General features: G+C 37.7%; 1 protein-coding gene across 4 annotated transcripts in view; it reads right to left on the bottom strand.

Annotated features, from left to right (window-relative positions):
* LOC125265223 overlaps positions 1 to 24,945 on the bottom strand; it is a 32,161-nt gene extending 7,216 nt beyond the window's left edge. The window contains exons 1-7 of one of the 4 annotated variants that reach the window (XM_048185325.1): positions 24,620 to 24,938; positions 19,678 to 21,685; positions 19,393 to 19,556; positions 18,762 to 18,982; positions 18,464 to 18,593; positions 18,186 to 18,286; positions 17,533 to 18,092 (exon numbers count right to left, since the gene is read on the bottom strand). In XM_048185325.1, coding sequence (XP_048041282.1) covers positions 17,954 to 18,092; positions 18,186 to 18,286; positions 18,464 to 18,593; positions 18,762 to 18,982; positions 19,393 to 19,556; positions 19,678 to 21,685; positions 24,620 to 24,628 — 2,772 coding nt within the window. In that variant the 5' untranslated portion in view covers positions 24,629 to 24,938 and the 3' untranslated portion in view covers positions 17,533 to 17,953. Of the gene's footprint in view, positions 1 to 4,893; positions 6,604 to 10,298; positions 10,452 to 17,532; positions 18,093 to 18,185; positions 18,287 to 18,463; positions 18,594 to 18,761; positions 18,983 to 19,392; positions 19,557 to 19,677; positions 21,686 to 24,619 lie in introns of those variants that run through there. The other 3 variants (XM_048185326.1, XM_048185328.1, XM_048185329.1) reach the window with 3 other exon arrangements.
* Between the last annotated feature and the right edge of the window lie 245 nt (positions 24,946 to 25,190).

Raw genomic sequence — 25,190 nt, 5'->3', positions numbered from 1 at the left:
CACACTGTGACAGAATGCTACACCTTTACAGAAGGTTGGTTCTCTCAGCACTGCAAATGAAAGTGGTCACAGTGTCTCCAGATCCAACAACAGCAGCAGTAAAGATGGACTCAGTGGGTGAGGTCTTGTGCTCCATTTTCCAAGATGGTCGTGATATAGAGTTATACATGGAGATTCGATGAGAATTATACAATGATAGTTCATACAGCACTGCCATCTGACTGCATGGAGTGATCAACAGCTGATGGATTTATTTTGGAGTGGTTTTGACCCACACTTCACTCTTCATGGCCGCCATGCCTGAGCCCTCAGCCAAGATGGCTGCCACGCCTGAGCCCTCAGCCAAGTTGGCTGCCACGCCTGAGCCCTCAGAGATTGCAGAGCTGGCCATTATGACCACAGCTATTTGATGTGTGTGGGCTGCACACACATCGGCTCCAGCCGATGTGGGGGGGGACAAGGTGGCTGTCCCTAAACTGTCAGATCTGCCCTGGCCCCCAAAACTGCAGGTTCCGCCCTAGTCCCCCAGAGATGCTTGTGCCCGGAATGCACAGGAAACCCTTTGCTAGTTTGGATAACTCAGGGTATGCGTGTTTATGTTCTTTCCACCAACTGAGTGGGTTTTCTTGAAGAGGCAATGTTTTTTCTTTTGTAAACCTCTTAATCTCAGCTGCAGCAGTATCATGTGTAGATTTTGGTGGCATGTTGTTTTCAGAAGTGGCAAATTCCAAGCAAGTCAGCCAATGCACAATATTCTCCGTGGTCTCTTTATGGGTTGCAGGGAGGTGGAGGCAGGGCTGTCTTTATAGTCAGGTAGGTGATCTTCAACATCTTTTGACTGGTCAGTGTCCTCTACTGGACAGTATACCTCCTCTTTCTGCTGAAAAACAAAGCATCAAATCAAACTATTATTTTGTTACAGTAAATTGAACACCAATGAACATTTTTATTTATTTTTATCTATTTTAACTAATACACTTTAATGTATTTAAAGAAAACAAGTAGCCTAATTTATTGTATTTACTTACATTCTGTTCCTCCTTTATGGCAGCCATTTTGGAGTAGGTCTCTTTGATCTCTGTTTAAGAGAGAAAGGGTAGATCCTTAAACCTTGGGTCCAGAGCTGATGGCATGCACAGTGTCTCTCTCTCTCATTGGCATATTTCTTTCCAAGATCTTGCACTATAGCAGCCTTGATGTCCTTTGCTGTCTTTATATGATCTAGGCTTTCTTCTGTACCCATGACAAGCTTTGAATAAAGTGATGCAATGACAGAAAGAGTGTGTCATGGTTCGTAGGTTCGCCTGCTCATGCTGACTGTTTGTTGTTGTGCTTTCAGTGTCAGATTGCCAATCAGCATTGCTGTAGCGGCTAACTGCGCAGATGAGCTGGCTGATCAGCCGCAGGTGTGGCTCGTTATCTGTCCTATATGTAGTTATGTGTTTGCTGTGTTCATTGTAAGATTGTTATGGTGTTCACGTCCTGTTCCCAGCAGTATTCTCTTGTCTCCAGTTCCTGTGTTTGATGCCTGCTCAAGTTTGGATTTATTTCTGTCTCTGGATTATCTTCTCCTGTGGATCAGCGGATTCCAGCCCACTGCAGTCTCCTCGTTACCAAAGCCTGATACATTCTCTGCACTATTGCATCTGACCATCCTGCCTTGCTTATCTTTCTGCTGTTTATTTACAATAAACTGTTATTGCATTTGCAACTGGATCTTGTGTTATTTCCCATGACATAATGATCTGGCCATTATGGATCCAGCAAGTGCTGCCAAGCTGAGAGATATCCTGTCAAGTAACAATGCTTGTCTAGAACATCAAGAGGATCAGATCATGGCTACAGGTCAAGCAGTTCAGGCTTTGGTAGCGCAGGTTTTGGACTTGACCACCCAGTTCCAACAGCTACGGACAGACTCTGCCCATGCTCCCACTGCGCCCAACCCATCACTGGCTGTTCCACCTGCAGATCACTCCATTTGCGTCACTGAGCCTCAACTGCCACTTCCAGCTGCCTATTCTGGTGAGCCTCAATCTGGCCAAATGTTCAGTTTTTTGCTTTTCCTACAGAGGAATCCAAAGTGGCTTTTGTGATAACACTGTTATCTGGAAGAGCAGGGCTTTGGGAACAAGGTCATCCATGTTGCTCATGTTGCTGAAGTGCGAAACACGTTCAGCACTTCAGACAAGTGCTTCAGAGGTTGCTAGAGAATGGGCTTTATGTCAAGGGGGAGAAATGTGTTTTTCATGCACAGTCTGTTCCCTTTTTAGGGTACATCGTGTCGTCAGAGGGAGTGCGCGTGGATCCCGACAAGGTTCAGGCTGTGGTTGATTGGCCAACTCCAGATTCCCGAAAGGCCCTGCAGAGGTTTCTGGGCTTTGCCAATTTTTACCAGCATTTCATTCTCAATTACAGTCAGCTAGCCGCTCCTCTGACTGCCTTGACCTCCACCAAAACAACATTCAGGTAGTCCAGTCCAGCTGAGGCTGCATTTTCCAAACTCAAAAGCTGCTTTGTTTCAGCTCCCATTCTTGTCGCCCCTGATCCTTCTTGTCAGTTTATGGTGGAGATCGACGCATCAGAGGTGGGGGTTGCCGCAGTTCTTTCCCAGCTCTTTTCCACGTACGGCAAGATGCATCCATGTGTGTATTTTTCGCATCCTTTGTCATCGGCCGAATGCAATTCCGACATTGGTAATAGAGAATTGTTGGCAATAAAACTCTCTTTGGAGGAGTGACGTCCTTCGTTGGAGGGCTTGGGAGTATCTTTCATCGTTTGGACCGATCATAAGAATCTTGAGTATATCAGATCCGCTAAACTCTAGGTAGGCTTGGTGGGCAAATTATTTTTTATTTATTTATTTTTTTTTTTTTCTTCTTTCCTCCTCCTATCATCCGATCTGAACACCCGCTGTCTCCCGAGCCCAGCTTGCCACTTAAACGTGTGTTATCTGTCCTATATGTAGTCGTGTGCGTTTGCTGTGTTGACTGTCAGATCGTTCTGGTTGTCACATCCTGCCTCCGTTGTTCCAAGCAGTATTCTCTCGTCTCCAGGTCCTGTGTGTTTGATTCCTGCTCAAGTTTGGATTTATTTCTCAGTCAGATCATCTCTGGATTGTCTTTTCTTGTGGATCAGCGGATTCCAGCCCATTGCAATCTCATTACCAAAGCCTGATACATTTTCTGCACCATTGCATCTGACTATCTTGCCTTGCTTATCTTTCTGCTGTTTAATTACAATAAACTGTTAATGCATACAAGATCCAGTTGTGAGTTATTTCCAATGACAGAGTGGGCATGCTCTCTTCTGACATTACCAATGTGGCATTCTTCATTGGCTTCAGTGCCTTGAGCACTTCCTCAGCACGTGATGTCCACTTCATTCAGTGTGAAGACATCCTTTTCACTCTTTCTGAACTCTGTTGAAAGTAGTGCTGCATAGATGGCTAGTTGTTCTAAAAATCTTTCTATCATGTCATAAGAGCTATTCCACTTTGTGACATCTGTAATTAACCTGCGTTTTGGTAATTGGAGCAGGTCTTGTTTGTGTTTTAGCTGGTGGCTGGCTATGGTGCTGCGCCTGAAAAAGCTTGTAACAAGTCTGATCCTGCTCAGTCGCTTCACTGCTGGCAATTTCAGTGCTTTCTGTGAGGCGAAATTCAGGCTGTGTGCAAAACATTGTGTGTGATGTCATGTCACGACATTCATAATGGATTCATTGTCTGTTACAATCATGGGATGTTTCTCTTCCAAACCCCATTCAGTAATGGCCTCCTTTAGTAATTCTGCAATGTTATCCCCTGTTATCCCACGCCCCAACATTGCTTAAGATTTCATTTGAATTGCACAACAGTAATATTGAGTATATAAAATCAAGTGAGACATAACTTTACTTTTACTTATTACTTTTTTTCTTACTTGACTTATTTTACTTTGAACCGCATAATGGCAAACAAAATTGCCTACAGTTTGGTACAGGACATAACAAATCTTGGTTTTAACCCTTTAACACGTACGATCACACCGGTGTGATCAGTCTTGGCTGGCCCCAGGAGCGTACTAGAACGTTCAGTGCATTACGTGATCAACTGCCAAATTCAAATGTGCGTGCGCGCTTTAACTGGCGCTAAACCAGAGACGGACGCGCGCAGCGCTTTTCATATATCACATATATGCTGTGTTTTCAACCAAATAATGTTCATTTCAGGTTTCAGACATTTAAATACACATGAGTACTAACAAAACAATATATTTAGAGTTTGTAAAATACACAATGATGTCTATAGAAGTGGAAATAACAACCCTTTCCATTATAACCTGACAAAACGTTTAATTCATATCAGATACACATTGTGAAAGTAACTTAAAAGCTTACTCTATTCTTCCCCAGTTCACCGGCACACTTACTTTCATGTATTTCGGGAGAAGTGGATAAATTCACGGGTTGTAAATCCAACAGATCCGATTCTCTGTGCAGCGCAAACTAACATGGCGGCGCCCATCGCTTATATGGCTCAACTAACACGATCGTTATAAAGGTGTTTAAACAGCAAAAACACATCCACTTGCACATATTTGGCAATCGGAATATTAGATATTTCATGCTATAGTTAACAAATTTGTGAATATTTTGAATAAAAAAGGAAAAATTAAATGAAAGCAGATCATCATTCATACAGTGCTGCGGTGTGTCACGTAACAAGCAATGACGCGTCACCATGGAAACCATAAAGTGATACGTTCTAAATAACGGTCGCCTTAAAATCACGCTGGGGAGTCAGCCAGAATATTTGAAACTTACGTGCGAAAGGGTTAAAAATAAAAAACCGTGTCTATTGTCTTATACAAAATGATACAGAATCATTTTATAAGAAATTGAAGGTCTTGGTTTTACCTTGAGCAAAAATCTAGTCCTTTCAGCTGAATTGAACCTTTCTGCTTTTTGCTTCAGCAAAATCCTTAATTATATCCTCCATGTTCATGGATCTTCTGATTCTCTGCTCAATAGAAATCACTGCTAAGCCATTCAGTCATTCCTGAGATCTTGCTTGAAGTGTTCCTCTGGTGTGAACTGAGCCTCCTCTTTTCCCTCATAAAGAAACATGTGTTCTCCGTTGTCGTGCAACAGGAAAGGTCATGTCTATCTGCATATTTTCAGCAAATTCTCTTGCATCTGTTTAAGCTGATGAGTCCATCTCTGCACTCCTGGAGAAAATATTTGACATTGTCTGTTTCCCATTTGAGAACATACATTTACATTTTGGGACTCTATCAGATTGATTGTGTAAGTTAGCTTCTGCAAAGTACATTGTACCAGATCACAATGCAGAGAACAAACCGCCAGGATGTCAGCTCTTACCAGCTCTTGTCAATGTCTGTCCATCCTCCTTTTCTGCAGCATGTTTACCAAGTGCAGTTAAGGCCTCTACCATCTCAGGCAACTGGTGATATAGTGCTTTCACACTGTCAATGCAACATTCCTATCTTGCTGTTGACAGATTTGACACATGACAGAGCTGCACATGGCTTTGCAGGATTGACCAGCATTGTACTGATGAGCTGAAGAGGTTATACAGATGCTGAAGAATGCCAAAAAAAAGTCACAAAGCACAATTCAATGAATGACTGCTGCAGGGAACATGCAGAGCCTTGTTATGGTTCTCAGTCTTTTCTGGAGTCCCTGCTTGTGTCCCATCATATTACTCCCATTTTCATATGACTGACCATGACAATGTGAAATATTCAATCTGAAACTGTCAAGCTGCTCAGTTAGGGTATCAAACAGGCCTTTCCCTGTGGTATCATTTACACTGACAAATCCAACAAAGTGTTCTGCAATATTTGCTCCCACCAATGACTCTCAATTCACAATGTGAAGCACCAATGATAGTTGTTCATTGTGGCTAATATCGGGTGTGCAGTCCATTATTACAGAAAATTACTTCTGCCTTCTTGACTTTCTGAAGAATTGCATCCTTTGTTTTCTCTCCAACTAATGCAATGAGCTTGTTTTAGATGAGGGCACTCCCACTCATCTCCGCTGCTGGCAAACGTAGTGGATGCAGCTTGTTCAGTGGGCGGCGCCAGAATGGCTGGGTCTTCCTCCTCTTCAGTTGTCATTTTGATTTTTAGGCAAAAAAAATTCAGTATTTGATTTCTTTTCTTTTTGTTTTCTTTCGTTTTTGAGCGCCACTTGGATCCACTCTTTTAATGTTAGCCATTTGCTGCTGTTGTCCTGTTAGCCGTAAATCAGAATAGTCGTTATGTGCACCTCCTGATTTCTTGCGTTCTTCGAATATTTGATGTTTGCATTGCACAGTTTACACTGCAATACTTTTGTCACAATCTCTTTTGTGCCTTGTCTGTAACGAAAGCCCAAATGATGCTACACTTCAGCTTTGTGCACCGAGGCGGGAGCTGGAACAATTCTATTGCCAAACAAAATATAGCGATACTCACGTGTATTGATATTTTCTTGCACCCCAAAGTAGGGCTACTGCAAAGGGGTTTTCAATAACTCTTTTATGTTTGGTCTTCCCCTTTTTCAATGTTTTGTTACATGTTTATATATAATAAAAAAAAAAAAAAAAAACAAGAGTAAAAAAAAATTAATGCAATAAATGTAAAATGTCCATTGTGGAGAAAAAAAAAAAAACATTTTAGCGTGCCTTTTGTTTTTATGGAAATGAAATTCGGGTGGGCAATGGCGGTAAAGTTAGTTTAACATGTTGACATTCATTAGACATTCTGTTTCATACCCAGTAAACTCTGTTTTCAGCCTAAACCAACTCAGGTATACATAAACAAATACCCTTTGCATAGCACAATTAAAAAAATTAAAAAAATTAAATATATATTAATTAGCCCTATAAATCAATTAAACAATTTAACTATAAGTGACCCTGGACCACACAACCAGTCATAAGGGTACATTTTTTTTTCAAATTAAAATATTTGCATAATCTGAAAGCTGAATAAATAAGCTTCCAATTGATGTATGCTTTGTTAGGATAGGAAAAGATATTTGGGCGAGATGCAACCATTTGAAAATCTACAATCTGAAGGTGCAAAAAAATCAAAATATTAAGAATCACCTTTACAGGTGTCACCTTTACAATGCATATCCAATCACAAAAATAAATGTTTGAGATATTTACGGTAGGAAAAGTACAAAATATCTTCATGGAACATGATCTTTACTTAATATCCTAATGATTTTTGGCATAAAAGAAAATCGATAATTTTGACCCATACAATTGGCTATTGCTACAAACATACCAGTGCTACTTATATGTGACCTTGGACCACAAAACGTATTATGATATCAAACTAAGAGTAAAATGTTCAGAAAAATATCCCTTTATTGCACAAGGCTCTGTTTGGGAATATTTCATATATTTTATAATAATTTTGGAACTTTAATGGATGTACAAGGTTGCATACATTTAAACTACAACAGTGTTTGGTCAAAAGGTATCAAACCAACTGTAAATTACTCAGAATACTGATCCTCATGTTGACTTGTTTTTCAGACTATTAATCTGGTATTTTTATTAATTGGAAAAACAAGCCTTTGTGCAATAGAGGGAATAATATTCTGAGTAATTTACAGTTGATTTGAAACCTTCAGGCCAAATGCTGTTGTAGTTTAAAGGTGCTGTATGGGATTTCTCAAATTCGTTGTATTTACCAATGACGCTAAACACCACATTCTCTAGCAATCAGTAGTTTAACTGCAAAACCCTCACTATCTGGCCACTGTTCCACACGTAATGCGAGCGGATGTCTGTTTATCACAGCTGACGCGCAACAAAATGCTTCACGAAAAATAAAGCACAGATGATGTATGAACTTCAAGGAAGCACAAAAAATGAGCATGCAGTACATAAGAGTAAATACAAACAAGTGTTCGTTGTTAGTCCCGTTTAGCGTTCTAAACACGGGTCCTAAAGCACTTGCCCAGTCATAAACCTTCATTCCAGTGATATTCTTTTGAGCTGTTTTGTATTGTCCCTTTTTTGTTTTTTTTTTTTTTTTTTTTTTTTTGTGCAACATGGCTGATTGATTGTGCAACAAAGGATTCAACTCATTAAGACAGTGACTTGCCTTCACCTACTTGTGGTTTTAGTTTCATATTTAAAATGTAGCCTATTTCATTTTCCCCAATCTATTCATATTTCTACAATAAAACTGATATATTTAAAACAATCTCCTAGCATAATGTATGCACGGTGTTGGGGAAGTTGCTCTAAAAATAATTATTAATTACTATCTGCTAATTACATCCTCAGCTGTGCAATTAGATTATTGTACTAAAGACTCTCTCTCTAAAAAGTATTCCATTACTTATTATGGCCCGAGCACTGATGGTCCGATGTTGTGAGGACCCTATTGTAATTGCTCAGTCACTTATTTCCGAAATTAATTATTTTTGAGGGCCTAAACATGCTCAAACTCATGAAACTTTGCATACGTGTCAGAAGTGGTGAACATTTGCGTCTGATATATTAGGGTTTCAATATTAGGTGTGGCCAAATGGCTCGATAGCGCCACCTACAAAATCTAAATTAGCTTCCTTCGCACCACATTTCATGTACAAGTATGTAATTCAGTAGACACATGTAACAGCCAATACCTACAAAAAGTCCTTGTGTGCAAAATCTGAAAACCCAACAGGAAGTGAGATATTTTGAATTTTCTCTGCAAAATTTTTGCAGTTTTCGCCATTTCCAGACATCCAGACTTTAACTGAAGATCTAGGAGTAGTTTATCAAATCAACATCAAATTTGGTCAGTATAATCTAAAGGCCTTTGCAATGTTAAATTTCGAAGATCTTGAGTTTTTGTTGAAGGGTGTGTCTGTGGCGCTTGACAAATCTGATGTTTTGCCATGAAAGAGGAAACTGTTGTAAGTCGGGTATACAGTGTCCGATCTGCCCCAAACTTCACATTTGATAATAGTCCTGGCCAAAAGCCATCTACATGGCAATATTCAGCAATAGTCAAAGCGGCACCTGTTGGCAGCAGGAAGTGTGGCACATCAAAATGACTTTGCTATATTTCTCCTATATTTACTCGCTTACATGCACGTCGCCCACTGTTCACTGTTTGCAGCTTTAATTACTAATTATTTTCTAAATCCCATAAGAACCTTGACAGTTGAACAATACTAAGACATGAAACTGCTCTTTTAATTCTTGCAAATAAATAAAACGGCATAAATCATTCTCGTTGTATAGTCTATGCAGTATGAAAATGAAGAGTAATCCCTCACTTTTTGAAGGAAAAGTAATTAAATTACAGTAATTAGTTAGTTAGTAATGCATTACATCCAACACTGATTATGCAATTATAATTGCAGTGTAAATCCATTCATGCCATGTCTGTGCTGCAATAAACAGTAAGTGTAAATATAAAGATGGATTTTGTTGATAGGCTACTGATTTTATTTGAGCCATAAAGTGTCTTTTTTATTATTCTGATTGAATTTATTGATTTAAATTTAAGAAAAGAGAACACAGATATGACAATACTTAATAAAAAAAAAAAAAAAAAAAAAAAAAAAAACAGGCTACTGTTCATCACTGGCTTTATTGCTCAGTGTTATTTCAGGGTTTTGATCTTCTCTCAGCTGAAAAAGCACATTCTGTACTTTATAGTATTATAAAGACTATTTAATATTACCTCTAAACATTGACTAGGCATGTTGCATATTAATTGTTCTAGGAACCTCAAAATATTTTAATGTTTAAGTGTATTTTGTGCTACTCTATAATGATGTTCTAGATAAGGTCATTTGTAATTGAGTTATCCCAAACATAAACTCAGCCCCCTCAGTCCTGCCCTGGTTGTATTAATTTGTGCTACTGCTTGTAATTTGTTAATTTGTTAATATTTTATTACTGACTATTTACTTGTTTTTATATTTATTAATATACTAATACTTTTTTGTGTGGTAGGCCTATCACAATGTTAGAAAAGGAAGAGAAAAAGTGGCTAAATGAACAATTTCTCTGGCAGTCTAAACGCCTGCTGCAAGGCATTTCATGCCCTCGTGCTCAATTATATATAGAAAGACTAATATTAGCAACTGGAGTTGTTTCACATTGAATAGCCAGGAATGTAAATGTGACATATAGCTAGCCTAACGGGTTTGTGTGCTGTTTAAGTTTTAATTCAATGTTGCTAAAAGACTGGCAATAATCTATGATTGCTATTATATGCTCAACAAAATAGAAGCCTGATAATTAAATGTTAAAATTACGGATTTCAAATATCATATTAAATGGTTACAATTACCTGTGTCATTCCCAGGAATCGCAAAAAAACGTTATATTCAGAAGAGATATGACTATCGGTATTGGTATCCGTCAACACTGACCGTGATAATGTACTTATCCGACAAAAAGGTGCCGTATCTTCCTCGTTCTAATACACACTGTACACGTCATCCACTCCACGCCCATTTGTGTAAGGAACCACTGAATTCATTGGAGGGTAAGGAACTCCAAGGCAAAAAAGTCTAGACTGTTGTAAAGCCTTGAAATTTTATCTTTTTATCTTGTTTACTGTATATTTTAAGGAACTTTCTATTTATTTTGTAATTAGAGATATTGATTTTATTTCAGTACCCCTGTGTAGGCTATATAGTTATTCATCTTTGTGTTATTTTGTCGTTTATTTATTTTGTATTGTGTATTTTATATTTTTTTTACTGATTTTCTTGCTATTATTATTATTGCTATCAATATTATTTTATATTTATTTGTTGTGTTTTGTTACTAAATAATGCTTAAAAAAAAAAAAAAAAAAGCATGCAACATGGCTTAGGGCAGTGCCTGCTCAAAAAACCTGGATGAGAAAATAATCGATATTACAAAATAAAACAACGCAAACGTTACAAAATTTGCCATTAAAAAGTGTAAAAGTCACTTCTAAAGAAACACTGTCAAATAGCGACACCCGCAGGCAAAGTTACAGCGTGGAGTCCGTGGGTGCTTCTCAATTCTTATTTGTGCATCCTCGAGGACGGAGAAATTGAATCAAGTGAACTGATGCGTTCCATTCGGAAGGGCTCATCCCTATGCCCTAATCCCTTCAAAGGGTTTACCTTCGGGAGTGAGAGCTTCGAAGGGATGAAGGGTGTAGGGGTCAAAAAAAAAATTTTTTTGGAATGCACTTCTGCGTCATCTTAACGAGACAGTCATTAAGGAGTAGATTGTGCAAGCTGCACCTTTTGTTTAACGTTAGTTTATATATTTGTTTATTTTTGGTTTATCGCACCATAAGTATTATTGTGTCTATGAATTTGAAACATCTGAATGGACGGATAAAGGGAACTGTAAAGTATTTTTGTTTAAGTACAATGTCGTTTTGACCATAATAATGTACTAAATCGAACTCGTATAAATATTACAGTAGTATAGAAAAATACTATACAGGTAAAATCGAACTCTGAGACTCCTGTACACTGTAAAAAAAATCCCGTTGTTTCTACGGAAAAATACCGGCAGCTGTGGTTACCAGAACAATACTGTAAAAATGACATCAAACCGTAAACATACTTACGGAGTTACATGTGAATTTTACATTTTAAATATGTATATTTAACATTGGATTTCAGTACACTGTAAAAAAAATCCCAGTAAAATTTACGGTAAAATAACATATTTCATTAACTGATATAATGTTAATTTACCAACCTAATGAAGTACTAATATCTGTTTTGTATCTTTTAATACACTGACAATCACCAAACACAGTGGTGATAAGAGTCACATGATGAATCAAAGTTCATCACAAGCAGCTTTTCCACAAGCTGAGGAGGACAACACTAACATATAGAAGGAGCACACAGTGTCATTCACACACACACTAAACACCATCATGGTAACATGCATGAAATTTTAAAAATGCAATAAACATTAATTTAACACCATTAGATGTAACATAAAACCCTAATGTACATAACTGATTAGAAAAAAATGAGAAAAACTAAGAAGAAACAGAGTTATTTCAACAAAAATATATCAAATGTGAAGTGTCACGCAGGGAATTGTGGGAATGTCAATTTACGGTTTTTCACTGTAAATTTTACAATGAATTGTTATTTTTCACTTTCAAAAACTGTGAATTTAACGGTATTTTACCGTGAAATTACATTAAATGTACCGTTAGATCTATTACAGTTATTCACCGTATATAGTACGGAAACTTTCTGTAAACCAATTAACAGTTTTTCACCGCAGCATTTTTACAGTCTTTTACTGTTAAAATCACGGTAATTTTTTACAGTGTACCTGTGACGACAAACAGTTTCACTGTGCAAAGGATCATGGGGGCCCGAAGTGTCCATCAGTTGTACCCTTCGAAATCCTTCATTCTGAAGGGCCCTTTGAAGTGGCCAGTTTTGAGCACTTCAGTTTGGAACGACCCTTCAATATGGCGGCCATGATTGTTTTCACTCCGAAGTGCCCTTCGGAGGGCGATATATCCCGTTTGGAACAAAATTCGTAATATAAAATATTACAAAAATAAAATAAAAATATTAAATATTAAAAAATAAGTACAAACTATTATATATTGTTTAAATTGTTACTGCCTTAGTTATTATTTTGGAATAAATGTAAAAATGCGTAAAAACACTAACTTGATGAAATTTATACTTGGTTTTAATAAATAGAACATTATATAGTGTAAAAATATAAAATAGAATTGAATTTGGTCTCTCTTTTTATGTAATGTTAATCAGGAAAATTGCGTAACAGGGACATAAATGAGGACGTTACCACCTCATTTTAAAACACCACCGGCTTAGGGGCCGTTCACACGCCGCATCTAAAAACGGGTGGAAAACGCTGGTGAAGAAGTCGATTCTGTTTCCATCCGGCATTCCTGTTCCCCCCTCGACGAAGCGTGTCTGCTGACACAGCGCATGCAGAGGCACCAAAGCACAGCAGGGTGTACGGATCACGGAAAGCGAAAAAAGCCAAAGTAGTGGAGCTACTTTCAAATGTCTTGCTACACTCCAGCATAATAAAATGATTCTCACACTCCAGTTATTGTTCTGTGAATTGAATTAATCTTGCACTTGTTTATTGTATATTATGCCTGAATTTATGCAGTTGAATTTTGCATACAAATTAGCCTAATCTGTCGGTGTTGGCGTCCAAATTCGATGCCTCAGATGCACCTCGCCTCGCAAAAGTAGGTGGCTGCAGTGAGGGGAGGAGTGAAAAAAGTGCAGGCAAGGAATCCTGAAGACATTGATTAACTTGTTCAAGTGTGTTTGATTAGGGTTGGAGCTAAACTTTGCAGGACAGTGGCCCTTCAGGACCAACGTTCTCCATCCCTGGGTTTAGAGCTTTTGTAAGACTTGATTTTCCTGCTTAGACAAAAACTGAGATCAAACACCCTGCAATAAAGCAATAAAACTCATCTGAAGAGAAGATCTCAACAAAATGCATAGAACACTGCCTTGCCCAAACTTCTCACTTCACAGGGGCACTGAAAAGACATACACGCATGATACTTTCATCCACACTGTTGGATTCCTTTCTTTGGGCCGACAGGTGGTCCTTACACTTTCATAACTGAAGGTGCAGGGGTTGTTTGATTAAATTTTGAATAACACATCACTTCTTTAAAACAGAAATAGTATTTTGTGACATGAATTTTGTTCAGTTTATTGCAACCTTGGTGAATAATTCTTTCAAAATCAATTACAAACTTTTGAAAGTTTGTTCCAAAAAAGTATTTTAAGGGTTTGCTGTGCCAGTCGAGCAATTGCCATTGAGATTTACTCAACCATTCTCTGGAGATTATGCACTGTTGGTTACTATGGGTTGCTTTGTTTTTTGCCATGGTTTAGGACAAAATGTTGCCCCAGTGAATATTACACCAATAAGGCATATTGAGGCCATTTCAGCCTGTTTTGTCATGGCCACAGGGGTGATTTTAGTTCTTCCATTTCAATAGCTGCATTTAGATCTGTTGTCGTCTCCTACTTCCTTGGCTTTGTGTTACAGTCACAGGTTTTTATAATGTAATGAGAAGGTCAGAGTATTTCATTACATCAATTTTATTAACATTTAATAAACTCATTCACACATAGGGCCTACATTTCTGCTATAATACATGCAGAATCTGTAAGATGTTTATATATTTTTTATTGCCACGAGGTTGCTCTGTGACAGATATTTACATATTTTCCATAAGATAATGCAAGAACTGAAATTACCCATGTGTAAAAATGTACTACCGACTCCTGTTTTTTTATATTGTGCCTCTTTAACTGTCAATTATTCTTCAGTTGTCAGGGCCTCATTTCCTGAAAAACAATGGATCTCATGCCGTGTTCCAGGCAACCCGTAACCCGTGTTTTTCCAACCTTCTACCCGTGAAAGTGCACTGGAATGGCAGTCAAACCTGTGACTTCCCAACTCGTACTAGATCGATGTACTCCCAGTTCCGCACTCTGACGTCACACAGCCTGCAAAACAACAAAGGCAGCCCCTACAGATGCGGTATTTATTAGGGATGCACCGATGTATCAGACAATTTTTGCTCAATTTACAACCATCAGCATATCGGCTGTAGCAGGAAAAAGGCCTATGTAACAAACCAATGGTTTATTAATTAACTGCGTGAAGGCATTGAGCTTTATAATGACTGTTGCGTAATCCTAGCGCTGCTGTCTGCGCTTTAATGCTAATCAAATAACAGAAAAAAAAAAAAAAAATCGCACACTATTCTTGACTAAAAAAACTTATGTAACTTTCATAAGTGTAGCAGACCCCTATACGAATGATGACCAAAACTTTGCTGGTGTTTTATTAAGTTTATTGCATCCGTTTTCACTCCAATAAAATCACCACAAAAGCTAAACAATACAGAGCACAAGAAATGCGCATTAAACTCTCTCTGTCTCTCTCTCTCCATTGCATTATCATCAACAAACAACGAATTTCTCAAAACATTTAATACAACTAACAGTAAACAAACACATACATATCTTATGACTTTTCGGTGGATGCTTAATAAACTTGACAAACTTTAAATCTGCAAAATATCTCTGAAGTCGTCGTAAGAAACCATTGATGCTTTTGGGAAACGCAGCCCAGAACAAAGCTTAACTTAAAATATAATATTATTATTAGTATTAATTATTTTACAATAAACAAAATGAAATAGTAGCCTACATAGTTTGTGCAATTACATTTATTTAAATTGAATGTAAGTTGATGTTCTGTCAGAATACAAATGTTTCATTTTATGGGTGCAACAGCCGGTCACTGGCAACTTATGAAAATGAACCATTAGAGTGACCATAGTTCAGCATATAGTTGGCTTATTTGTACCTTTTTGGTTTACCATGTAAACATTTTAATCATGTGTAAACAAAAATATAAAATGAAATGCAACCTGAATGATGACAACACAGAATAAAATACTATAACTAGTGATCATCAGATCATCAAGGATTAGTACACTTTCTAAAGAAGTAGAGAGCTAGTTCAAGATGAGCATTTATGGTTAAAATGTATAAAATTAAAAAAAAATGAGAAAATGAGAAAATGAGCGATGGTTTCTACAGATAAGACCCTTATTTCTCATCTGGGATTGCTGTTGTAACGAGGCGACAGATTCGGTGAGATCCATATGCAGCTTTATTACAATATCGTAGTCGTACAGGCAAGGGTCAGATACCAGCAACAGCAGTGTAGAAGACAAGGCAGAATCAATAACAGTACCAGGCACTGGATCAGGACAGGCGGCAGGTAAGACAGGGGTAATCAGAAGACAGTTAGATATATCACAAGGCAGGCAGCAGGCAGAAAACAGGGTAACAAGGCAGTCCAAGGTCATACACAGAATAACAGTAAACAGGGAATAAACGCTCAGAAATGTCAGCTAGGCAGAACAACACTTCGCGAAGCATGATGGGGAATGATAGTCTTTTATAGTCCGGGGAGGATATGGATCAGGTGTGTGTGTAATCAGCCCAGGTACGTGGTATGGGAATTGTAGTCCAGGGAATGATCAGTACTCAGGTGAGGGTGCCCTCAGGTGGCGATCGGGGGGAGCCACAGAGACCGTTTCCGTGACAGCTGTAAACTGTAATTTTGACTTTCAGCCATTTGGGCTCCACTGAAGTCCACTATATGGAGAAAAATCCTGGAATGTTGTTTTCATCAAAAACCTTAATTTCTTTTCGACTGAAGAAAGAAAGACATGAACATCTTGGATGACATGGGAGTAAATTATCAGGAAATTTTAATTTGAAAGTGAACTAATCCTTTAACAGTTTATTTTACAAACTTTGTGTTTAAGTCTTCCACTTTTTCACAAAACCTTTGCTCTCTAGAAAACCAGTCAGTTTGGGTAAAATTCTTTGAAGTTCAAGTTTTATCATTATAGACACTGAATTAATACAACATATGAAACGTAACAAATTCATGAGTCGTGGTTTGAAGTCGTGACTCAAAAATCTGTCTGGAATGCAGCATAAGTAGAGATGCACCGTTACCAGTGTCGGTATCGGCTCGATACCAAGCTCATGCACTTGTATTCGTACTCGTAAATATACCCCCGATACCAAAGACCGATACCTCACATGACGTAACTGACAGAATTTTCCACGCACAGAGACTCCGGCGGCAGCAGCAGAAACAATGTCAGCCTCAGGGGTGTGGAAATACTTCAGAATTACTGATGACAACCGACAACCGAACTGCATGCAAATCGCGCTGAATGACACAGACCAGAAGCGTTCTCTCTCTCTTTCTTTCACGCGATCAGTTCTCCTCGAGCCTGAACGGTCAAATGCACAAATAGTTGTCAAAATGTCCATCGTTTATATAGAACTGTCTCTTTACCACCACAACAAACGGGAAATTTTTCAGATGCGCATTCCGACTTCGCCTCCGCCTCAGCACCAGGCGCAAGTCAAACGAGCGCAGAAAAGGTGCAGGTGACGACGAGGGAGCTTCAGTTGAACAACAGTGAACTGCGGTCAGATAAGATCTTGTCAGAAAAACTCAGAAAAATGAACATGACTGTCCAATCAGCCGTTATACTGTGCTCGTGGCACGCACTCAAGAATTGCATGCGCAAATGCGCCGGCGCGCGCTGCATAATTACTTTATTATAGCTTAAAGATAACAAAGAGTGAAAAATTTAAGGGGGTCTGAATACTTTCCGTACCCACTTGTATGTACACCAGGGAAATCAAAATTTTCTCGGGGGAGCATGTCCCCGTACCCCCCTACCAAACAACATTTTCTGACCTCGGTAATTATGAAACCCTGCGTACGGCCCGGCTTATTCGATCTAATGAAATATGAGGTAAATGTGTATTTCTCCAAATGTGCGCACTTTTGGACTTAAAGTATGTATACTTTGTATGTGTATACACTGTGATCAAAAATAAATGGGACCAAACGCGATTGAATGTAAAGATTTGTGTCTTGTTATTCTATTAATAACTACCGATTGATTTTGCATTTCTATTTTTTCACAAATCACACTCTGTGTATATATATATATATATATATATATATATATATATATATATATATAGGATTTCCCATTTACTTTTTAAAAAGCATGTATTTGGTAATTATGCCCTTTGAAGGTGTTTTGCTTTACTTTGAAGGTGTTTTACTTTTTTCATTGGAGTAATAATAAAGAAGCTGTCCTACACTCATTAGTGTCACTGTGTTGGAAAACTGCCATATCACCAAAAAAGAAAAGAAATTAATAAATGTATAGGCATCGGTATCGGCAAGTACCAGTAAAAAAATATTGGTACTCGTACTCGGACCTTAAAAAATGGTATTGGTGCATCCCTAGATATTAGCTCATCTTCCATCTGTCCCTACATTTAAACTCATTCATGAAATATATTCATGATGCAAAATCAATGTACATACTGTAACCAAAAACAACAACAATCAAATCTGTGGAACTGAGCTGAAGAACTTTTTCAGACTCGCCCTGGAGTTCCATCCTCTCTCCTTTGCAAACCTGAACACACTCCCAAAGAGATCAGGGAATGAATCCATCAGGTTGATGTTTAAAGTTTCCTCTTCACTATGTAGAGAAAAAAAGACAAAAACATGGTCTGACGCACAATAGCTGTAAATTATCTAATAAATACTGTGCATCACATTACATGTTACTCACTAATGCTCGTGTAGGTTGCGTATGAAACGCAGCAGGCCCAGTGTGTTCTCAGGATAGCCTTTCTTCTTACCATCCAGTTTCTGGACAAGCTCAGATGGCAGCTGACGAAAGAAAAGAGTTTTCAAACCAAGATTAAATCAGGAAAAAGGAACATCTTGAAGACATTAAATCAGATTCTTGAAGTTGTTACTATTTTTAATTTATTTAAATATATTTAAAATGTTTATATTTACATTTATAAATGTTTGAATGTATTTCTGCACTGAAATTAGACTCACTTTAGTTTTCCATTCAGAAAAGCTTTTCCCCTCTGTGTATTTTTCAATAGCACGAAGGAGCTCCTCATCAACATTACGACAGTTCTCGGCCTCATTCTGGTTCCCCATTTTTTTCAAATACTCCACTCTCCTGACAGGATTTCAAAAACAGTACAATCTCTTCAGCTGATAAAAATTATCTACAGTAGATGCAATTTCCTCTTCATTTAAAATCATAATTGGCTTAGTAAGCAGTTCTGAACCTCTCTGGCTTGTTTAGACTGATAAATGTCATTGCCAAATCACTGGGATATTCTACCTTTCATCAGTCCAGAAGAAGGGGTGTGCAAGGGTCTGCTCCACAGTTGGTCTGTTGTTTGGATCTTCATTGATCATCCACTCGACAAGATCCTTCGCTACATCATCATCCAGATGTTCCAGTGAGTATTTTCCTTGTAGAATGTTGACTTCACAAAATGGACCTTTACCAAATGGATGGTGTCCTCTAGAGAGAATGTAGTACACTAACATCCCAGCAACCTTCAAACAGGTTACAGTGATACAAGTTTAGAATTTTGTTTAAATTAATTGTATTTAAATCAATAATTGAATTTCTAATAATATTTTTAAATTATAGGTTACACTTCATTTTGATGGTCACCTTTAGACATTCTGTTGACTATAAGTAACGTTGCACATGTCAGCTAACTCTCATTAGTAGAGTATTAATAGGTTTGCTTAATATCTGCTAATACTTGACTGATGCTCCCCCAACAGACATTTTACTGACTATAGGTAACTTTGCAAGTATGTGATGTAAACTTATTCTACTAACCCTAACTTACATTCTATTAATACTCTGATTAGTTGACGTAGGTGTTATCTTTCTTTTTTTAAATTCAGTTATAATAATTAATATATTGTTGACTTAAAAGAAGAGGAGAGACCACCTGAATGTCGGAGCTCCTCTTGTACCCAGTGTTGACCTCCTCATCTATGCTCTCCTTTGCCTTCCAGCATCTAGTTCCAGCAGTGCTTGTTCGTAAAGTCGTTTGGCTTAGGTTCAGTCGACGACTTATGCCAAAATCAGCCAATCTAGCTTTTCCATTTATGTCTGGTAAACAGGGAAAGACCACTATCATTTAAAACAAACAAACAAACAAACAAACAAAAAAACCCTGATAACTTAAATAAACATATCTTTCAATGTTAAGAAACTATGGTTTAGCTCCTACCAATCAGAACATTCTGGGGTTTGATGTCCCGATGAAGCACTTTGGTCTGTGGTTGGTGTAAAACCTGTAAACTGTAGAGAAGTTCCTTCACCAGCTTCTTCAGAACCAAACTTCTCTCTGCGTTATCATCTGGTAAATGCTCTTGGATATATTCCTCCAGTGTGTACTCACAAAGCTGAAGAGCAAGATATCCAAAATTGTCATCTTCAGCGAAGTCCACATATCGCACAATGGAGGGACTATCAAGCTGTGGAAGTCGTAGAAATTCCTCCTCATTTTTGAGAACTTGGTAATTAAACCTAATCATTCGTTTCACAGCCACTTCTGTGCCGTCATCCCTCAAACCAAGAAAAACTTCTGTTCCATCACTTCCTTTAGCGATCCGAAATTCATCATTAAGTACAAGAGTAAGCCTACCATTTCCCAGCCTATATTTATTGCTAACATCCATGTTAGCTAGTTTCTCAAGCTTGGGTCTCCAACGGCGGCTGGTCTGAACCCACCTTTTTGAGATATTTGGGTTCTCAACAGGCAGTGAGAATGGCTGCACACTTGAGTTTGATTCTTCAATGGATTTAACTGCAGTGTCTGGATAAGGTTCCTCTTTATCTTGCAGCTCACCTTCTTGTGATCCCACTTCTTGCTGGATTTCTTTCTTAATTTTCTTCTTTTTCTTCTTCTTCCTGCTTGTTGATGGAGCAGCAGCCTCCTCACATAAACTATCCACTGCACTTGAACCCGCTGGATGTTTCAGTGATTTATCCAACTTTTGCAGCTTTTTTTTCATGGCTTCATCCATCTCTGTCTCTGCTTTGATAAGTATCATCTCTGGGATGGGAGACAATCCACACAATGCAACCAGTCCAGGAGCAAAATCATTTATATTGGCAAACAGTCCATATGTCGACATTCCAATTAGACTTGAATAATCAGGATGTGTGAGAGGCAATAGACTTTTGCACAGCTTCTCATAGACAGAATTGTTTGTACTCATTTTCTGTTCAGACGTCTTCTGCATCATGACATTGAGTATCTTTAGTATCAGGTGACTGACTCTTTCTTCTTGTGGATTTCCAAATTGCTGAAGACTCTTTGTTAAAATTGGCTCAAGCTCACTGAATACCTGAGAAGAGATGCTTTCACTGACACACAAAGCAGCATTTAAGCAGCTCAGTGTAACCGGCCTGTGTTCCTGAGGGATTCTTGGAAAGCGCTTGATGAGTCCCTCAATGTATCTGTCAGCACTCTTTGTATCTTTTAACCACTTGATGGCGCTCTGACGGTACTGCTCTTCACTTGGACCAACTACACCAAAGTAGAGCTCAAAATAAATCAAAGGAACAAAAGGATCCTCTTGAAAGAAATGTTCCTTAAAGAGTCTGTAAACTTCTGTCTGTTTTTTTGTTTGTACACCATAAAAAAAAGAGCAAGATATATAGACATTGTCAGACACTTCACCCTGTGAAGATAGATGAAAAATCATTCTCTCCACCTTTTTATCAAGTTCTAGATTCCTCCCATTATTCCTTACAGGTGAAGCTCCAGCATCTATAAGTGCTTTCACAATATCTTCCCGGTCACGATCAACAGCGCACTGCAATGGAGTAAACATTTGTAATCCATGTCCATTTGGGTTAGCTTTTGCTGCAAGTAATATTTTCACAATACTCAGTGGAACTCCATTTGTTAAAGCAGCATATTGTAGAGGTGTTCGTCCATTTGTTGAAGGTCTGTTTGGATCAGCTAACTCTTTAAGTAGATAAGAGCAGATTTCTTCATTTCTGCATAGAACTGCTGCTGTTAATGGTGTAACATCATCATTCCAGACTTCAGAAGAGTACAAACCATTAACATCTCTGCCTTTTATCAATTTGCGAAGTTTCTTTAACTTCTTGTCTATGATGCATTGTATTAAAGGATCTGTTTTTCTAGGTATTGGAATTGGAAGTGGAAGTGGAATTGGTACTTGGAACTGGAATTCCACAGATCTTCCAGTGTTCCTTACAATCTGTGGAGAGATGTTAAAAATGGCCATTATGAACATTTAATGCATCAGTCATTAATGCTTCTTCGAACCTTCGACCCTACTTTCAGTCTACTTTTTATGTACTTCTCAGAAATACTTCGACTTTTCTGTCAGTATAAGTCAAGTACTTGACTGTAAATTTAAAGTATATTTGGCCTGTACTTATGACACAATGCTTCTCTGCCATTAAAGTCCGCGTGAACCGGAAGTTGCAAACGACTTTTCTCCAGTGTTGTGACGTATTTCCAAGTGAAACAGGATATTGAACAGAGGGCAGAGTTTTACTTTAGCGCTCCTCCTCTCCATCTCTCCTCATAGCAGACTAACGGTTGCAGAGGAGTGGTTTAAGCAATTTCAACCCAAGCCGTCAAACTGACGTTATCAGAGAAGGGGCACCGTTGCAGAGGGGAGGAGCATTTTCAGATTTTGATTAAATATTACGAAGCCAAACTATTTTTGTGTGTGGATTGACTTGCACGGATGAATTGTTCACCACAAAACTAGCAATTTGAGCTAACAAAATAAATAAGGTCAATTTTGATTTCATGTGTACTTTAAGGAAAACATGGATTGACAGAAATTTTCACTGTTATACGATAGGGGGCGCTATTAAGCATCTTCTGAAAGAGTACAGAATCTCCGGATCAAAACACAGGTGAAGATGAAACAAAAGCATTGCTTATGCACATGTAGGATGCTTCTGAAACGGAAAGCTGCATTCTACTGAGGCTGGGGTCCTTCTCAGTCCAGCCCTTCTGAGACTTCTAGACTAGAGTCCTCCTTGGCATTAAATGCTAAAAGAAGACAGTCTATAAAATGCACATGGCTAAGTCATAAATGTTTCCTCCCTGCTGTCACGTCACGAAAGTACTACTTAAACTTATTTTTGGAAAAATACTTTGTATTCCCAATCTTTATATTAACTAGATTTCTATTAATGCAATACAGTGAATAAATGACAGCCATCTGTGGTCTCCCAATGGCTTACATTATTGGCAGTTCAGTGTTAAATTAATAATTTACAGCAAAGCAAATCATAACATCTATACTTTCATGTCTGAAAACATTATTTTTGTCTGTCTTTTTTTCTTCAGTTTATTGTCTTGAATTTAAATGTGTGCAAAGTATTGTGGGTCATTTAAGGCTGCAAAGGATACATCCAATGCATTCTTTAAAAGAGGTCAGAAGAACAGGACATGAAACGAAGGCCGCCTTTGATGACGTAGAAGCTGAGATATACAGCCTTCATAGGATGCAGCCTTACGTTTGAGAAGCACCCCTAATCTAACATGATCATCAAACATTAAACATATATAAATCAAAACGGCCTAACATGAAATGTCGATCCAGGAATAGACAAATGATGCTAGAATAAAATAAGATAGCTGTGTACTCAAAATTTAGCCTACTAATGTATACTTTTATATACTAAAAAGTGGGCCAATTTATGCTGCCTTCACGTGCTCGGAAATGTCATAATTCCCACTTCAGAAGTCATGATTACGAGCTTGTTGCATTCTATGCTTAAAAATATACTTAAATTAAGTATATTTAATAAAATTAACTTGAAGTATATTTATTTTTTATAAGGGAAGACGTTTTCTTTTTCAGAAAAGAAGCACCACAAAAGTCACAAGACAGCAAAAATTTTAAAGTTTTGCACAAAAATGTAAGGCCATTGTTGGCCAACAAATATTAATGAATAATCTGTAAACATTTTGTCATCCTTTCTGTTAAAACCTGTTTGTCCCTTTCCTATGTCATTTTGTTCACGTTTAACCAACTAGCCTATAGCAATACGATTTAAATTTTTGTTTGAATGACAAAATAAATAAACACACAAATAAATAAACAAATAAATAAATAAATAGTAATTAATTATTTATATGAAACTGGAAGTGGAACAGAAAAAAAGCCATTTGGATCAGTGTAAAAATTACTTTCAGTTTAACTTGAAATGGAGCCAGCTACATTCATTTTCATGGGAATAACATTTTTGTTTCCCCAGGCCTTTAAAGTCTGCTTTATGATTGGCATGTCCATGACCCCCTCATCTACTTTCATTAACTTTTCTTTGTCGATATCATAATATATAGCCTATAAAAATATTATGCTGGCAATACATCCAGTTTTAAAGACTCTTGTGCTTAGGAAAAAGTAAAGTCAATTTGTGTCTTAACCCAATTTAAACCTAACACAGATGTACAGTAAGGCTACTGCAAAGAGGGTTTCATAACCAATTTTTATAACTTTTATGTTTGGTCTTTCATTCTTCAATGTTTAGTTACATATTTTTATGTAATAAAAATACACGAGTCTAATGACTAAGAAATTAAAAATTAAAATGCAAAATGTGTCAAATAAATATCCATTCTGGGGGTTAAAAGTAAAACAAATAAAATAAATAAATAAATAAATAGATTTGGCGCGCTTTTTGTTTTCATGGAAATGAAACTCGGGAATGGGCGGACAGTGATGAGGGTCCTCACTTAACTAAAAATCATCATATAAATTCTTAGTGTTTAAACTAGTAATTTATTTTGTTTTCCCTCATGCAAATGCGTGTAACGGTGTTAGGAGAAAAAGAAAAAATGTAAATGAACAGTTTCTCCTGCAGTCTAAACACGCCTGCTGCAACATGCATCATGACGTCAATATCAGCGCGCTCATTTAGAAAGAGTAAAAGAAAAAAAGTATAGACCTATATAGACCTTCATTATCTGATGTTGTTTTACATTGAATAGCCACAAATGTATATGTGACATTAACGTGTTTGTGTGATGTTTGTTATGTTTAAATTAAAAGTTGCTAAAAGACTGGCATTGATTTGTCATTGCTGTTCAACAAAACAGAAGCCTCATAATTAAATGTTTAAGATTACACCTTTCAGATATCATGTTAAATGGTTATAATTACCTGTGTCATTCCCAGAAATCGCAAAAACTTTCTATTCAGAAGAGAAAGGATTATACAGTAGATGTCAATGACCCTAGCCTATCAGATAAATAGAGGTAACGTTAAGTGCCGTATTTCCCTCGTTCTTACACACTGTACACGTCATCGACCGTACTACGGTGTCCATTTTAGGACATTCTCAAACCTCAGTCATACAACGAAAAGGCATCATGCCTCAGGAAAAACAACGTCAGGTCTCGCACAATTAGGCATCAGACAAAAAGGCATCAGACTAGGGCAGAGGTCGGCAACCAGCGGCTCTAGAGCCGCGTGCGGCTCTTTAGCGTTCCACTAGTGGCTCCCTGGAGCTTTTTCAAAAATGTATGAAAATGGAAAAATATTTTTTGTTTTCATATGGTTTCTGTAGGAGGACAAACATGACACAAACATTCTTAACGTTTTCCAATGCTGTAAAAATGTATATAATATATTAACTTTCAACATTTCTGTCAACGAAGATTTGCGTCATAGCCTGCGACACACGTTTCAGCACGGCGCGAGGGTATGCATCGACGTCACTTTCCCACCGAAA

Source organism: Megalobrama amblycephala, linkage group LG3 (genome assembly GCF_018812025.1).
Source record: "Megalobrama amblycephala isolate DHTTF-2021 linkage group LG3, ASM1881202v1, whole genome shotgun sequence".
NCBI lineage: Eukaryota > Metazoa > Chordata > Actinopteri > Cypriniformes > Xenocyprididae > Megalobrama > Megalobrama amblycephala.
This window is presented reverse-complemented; position numbering and strand designations above follow the sequence as displayed.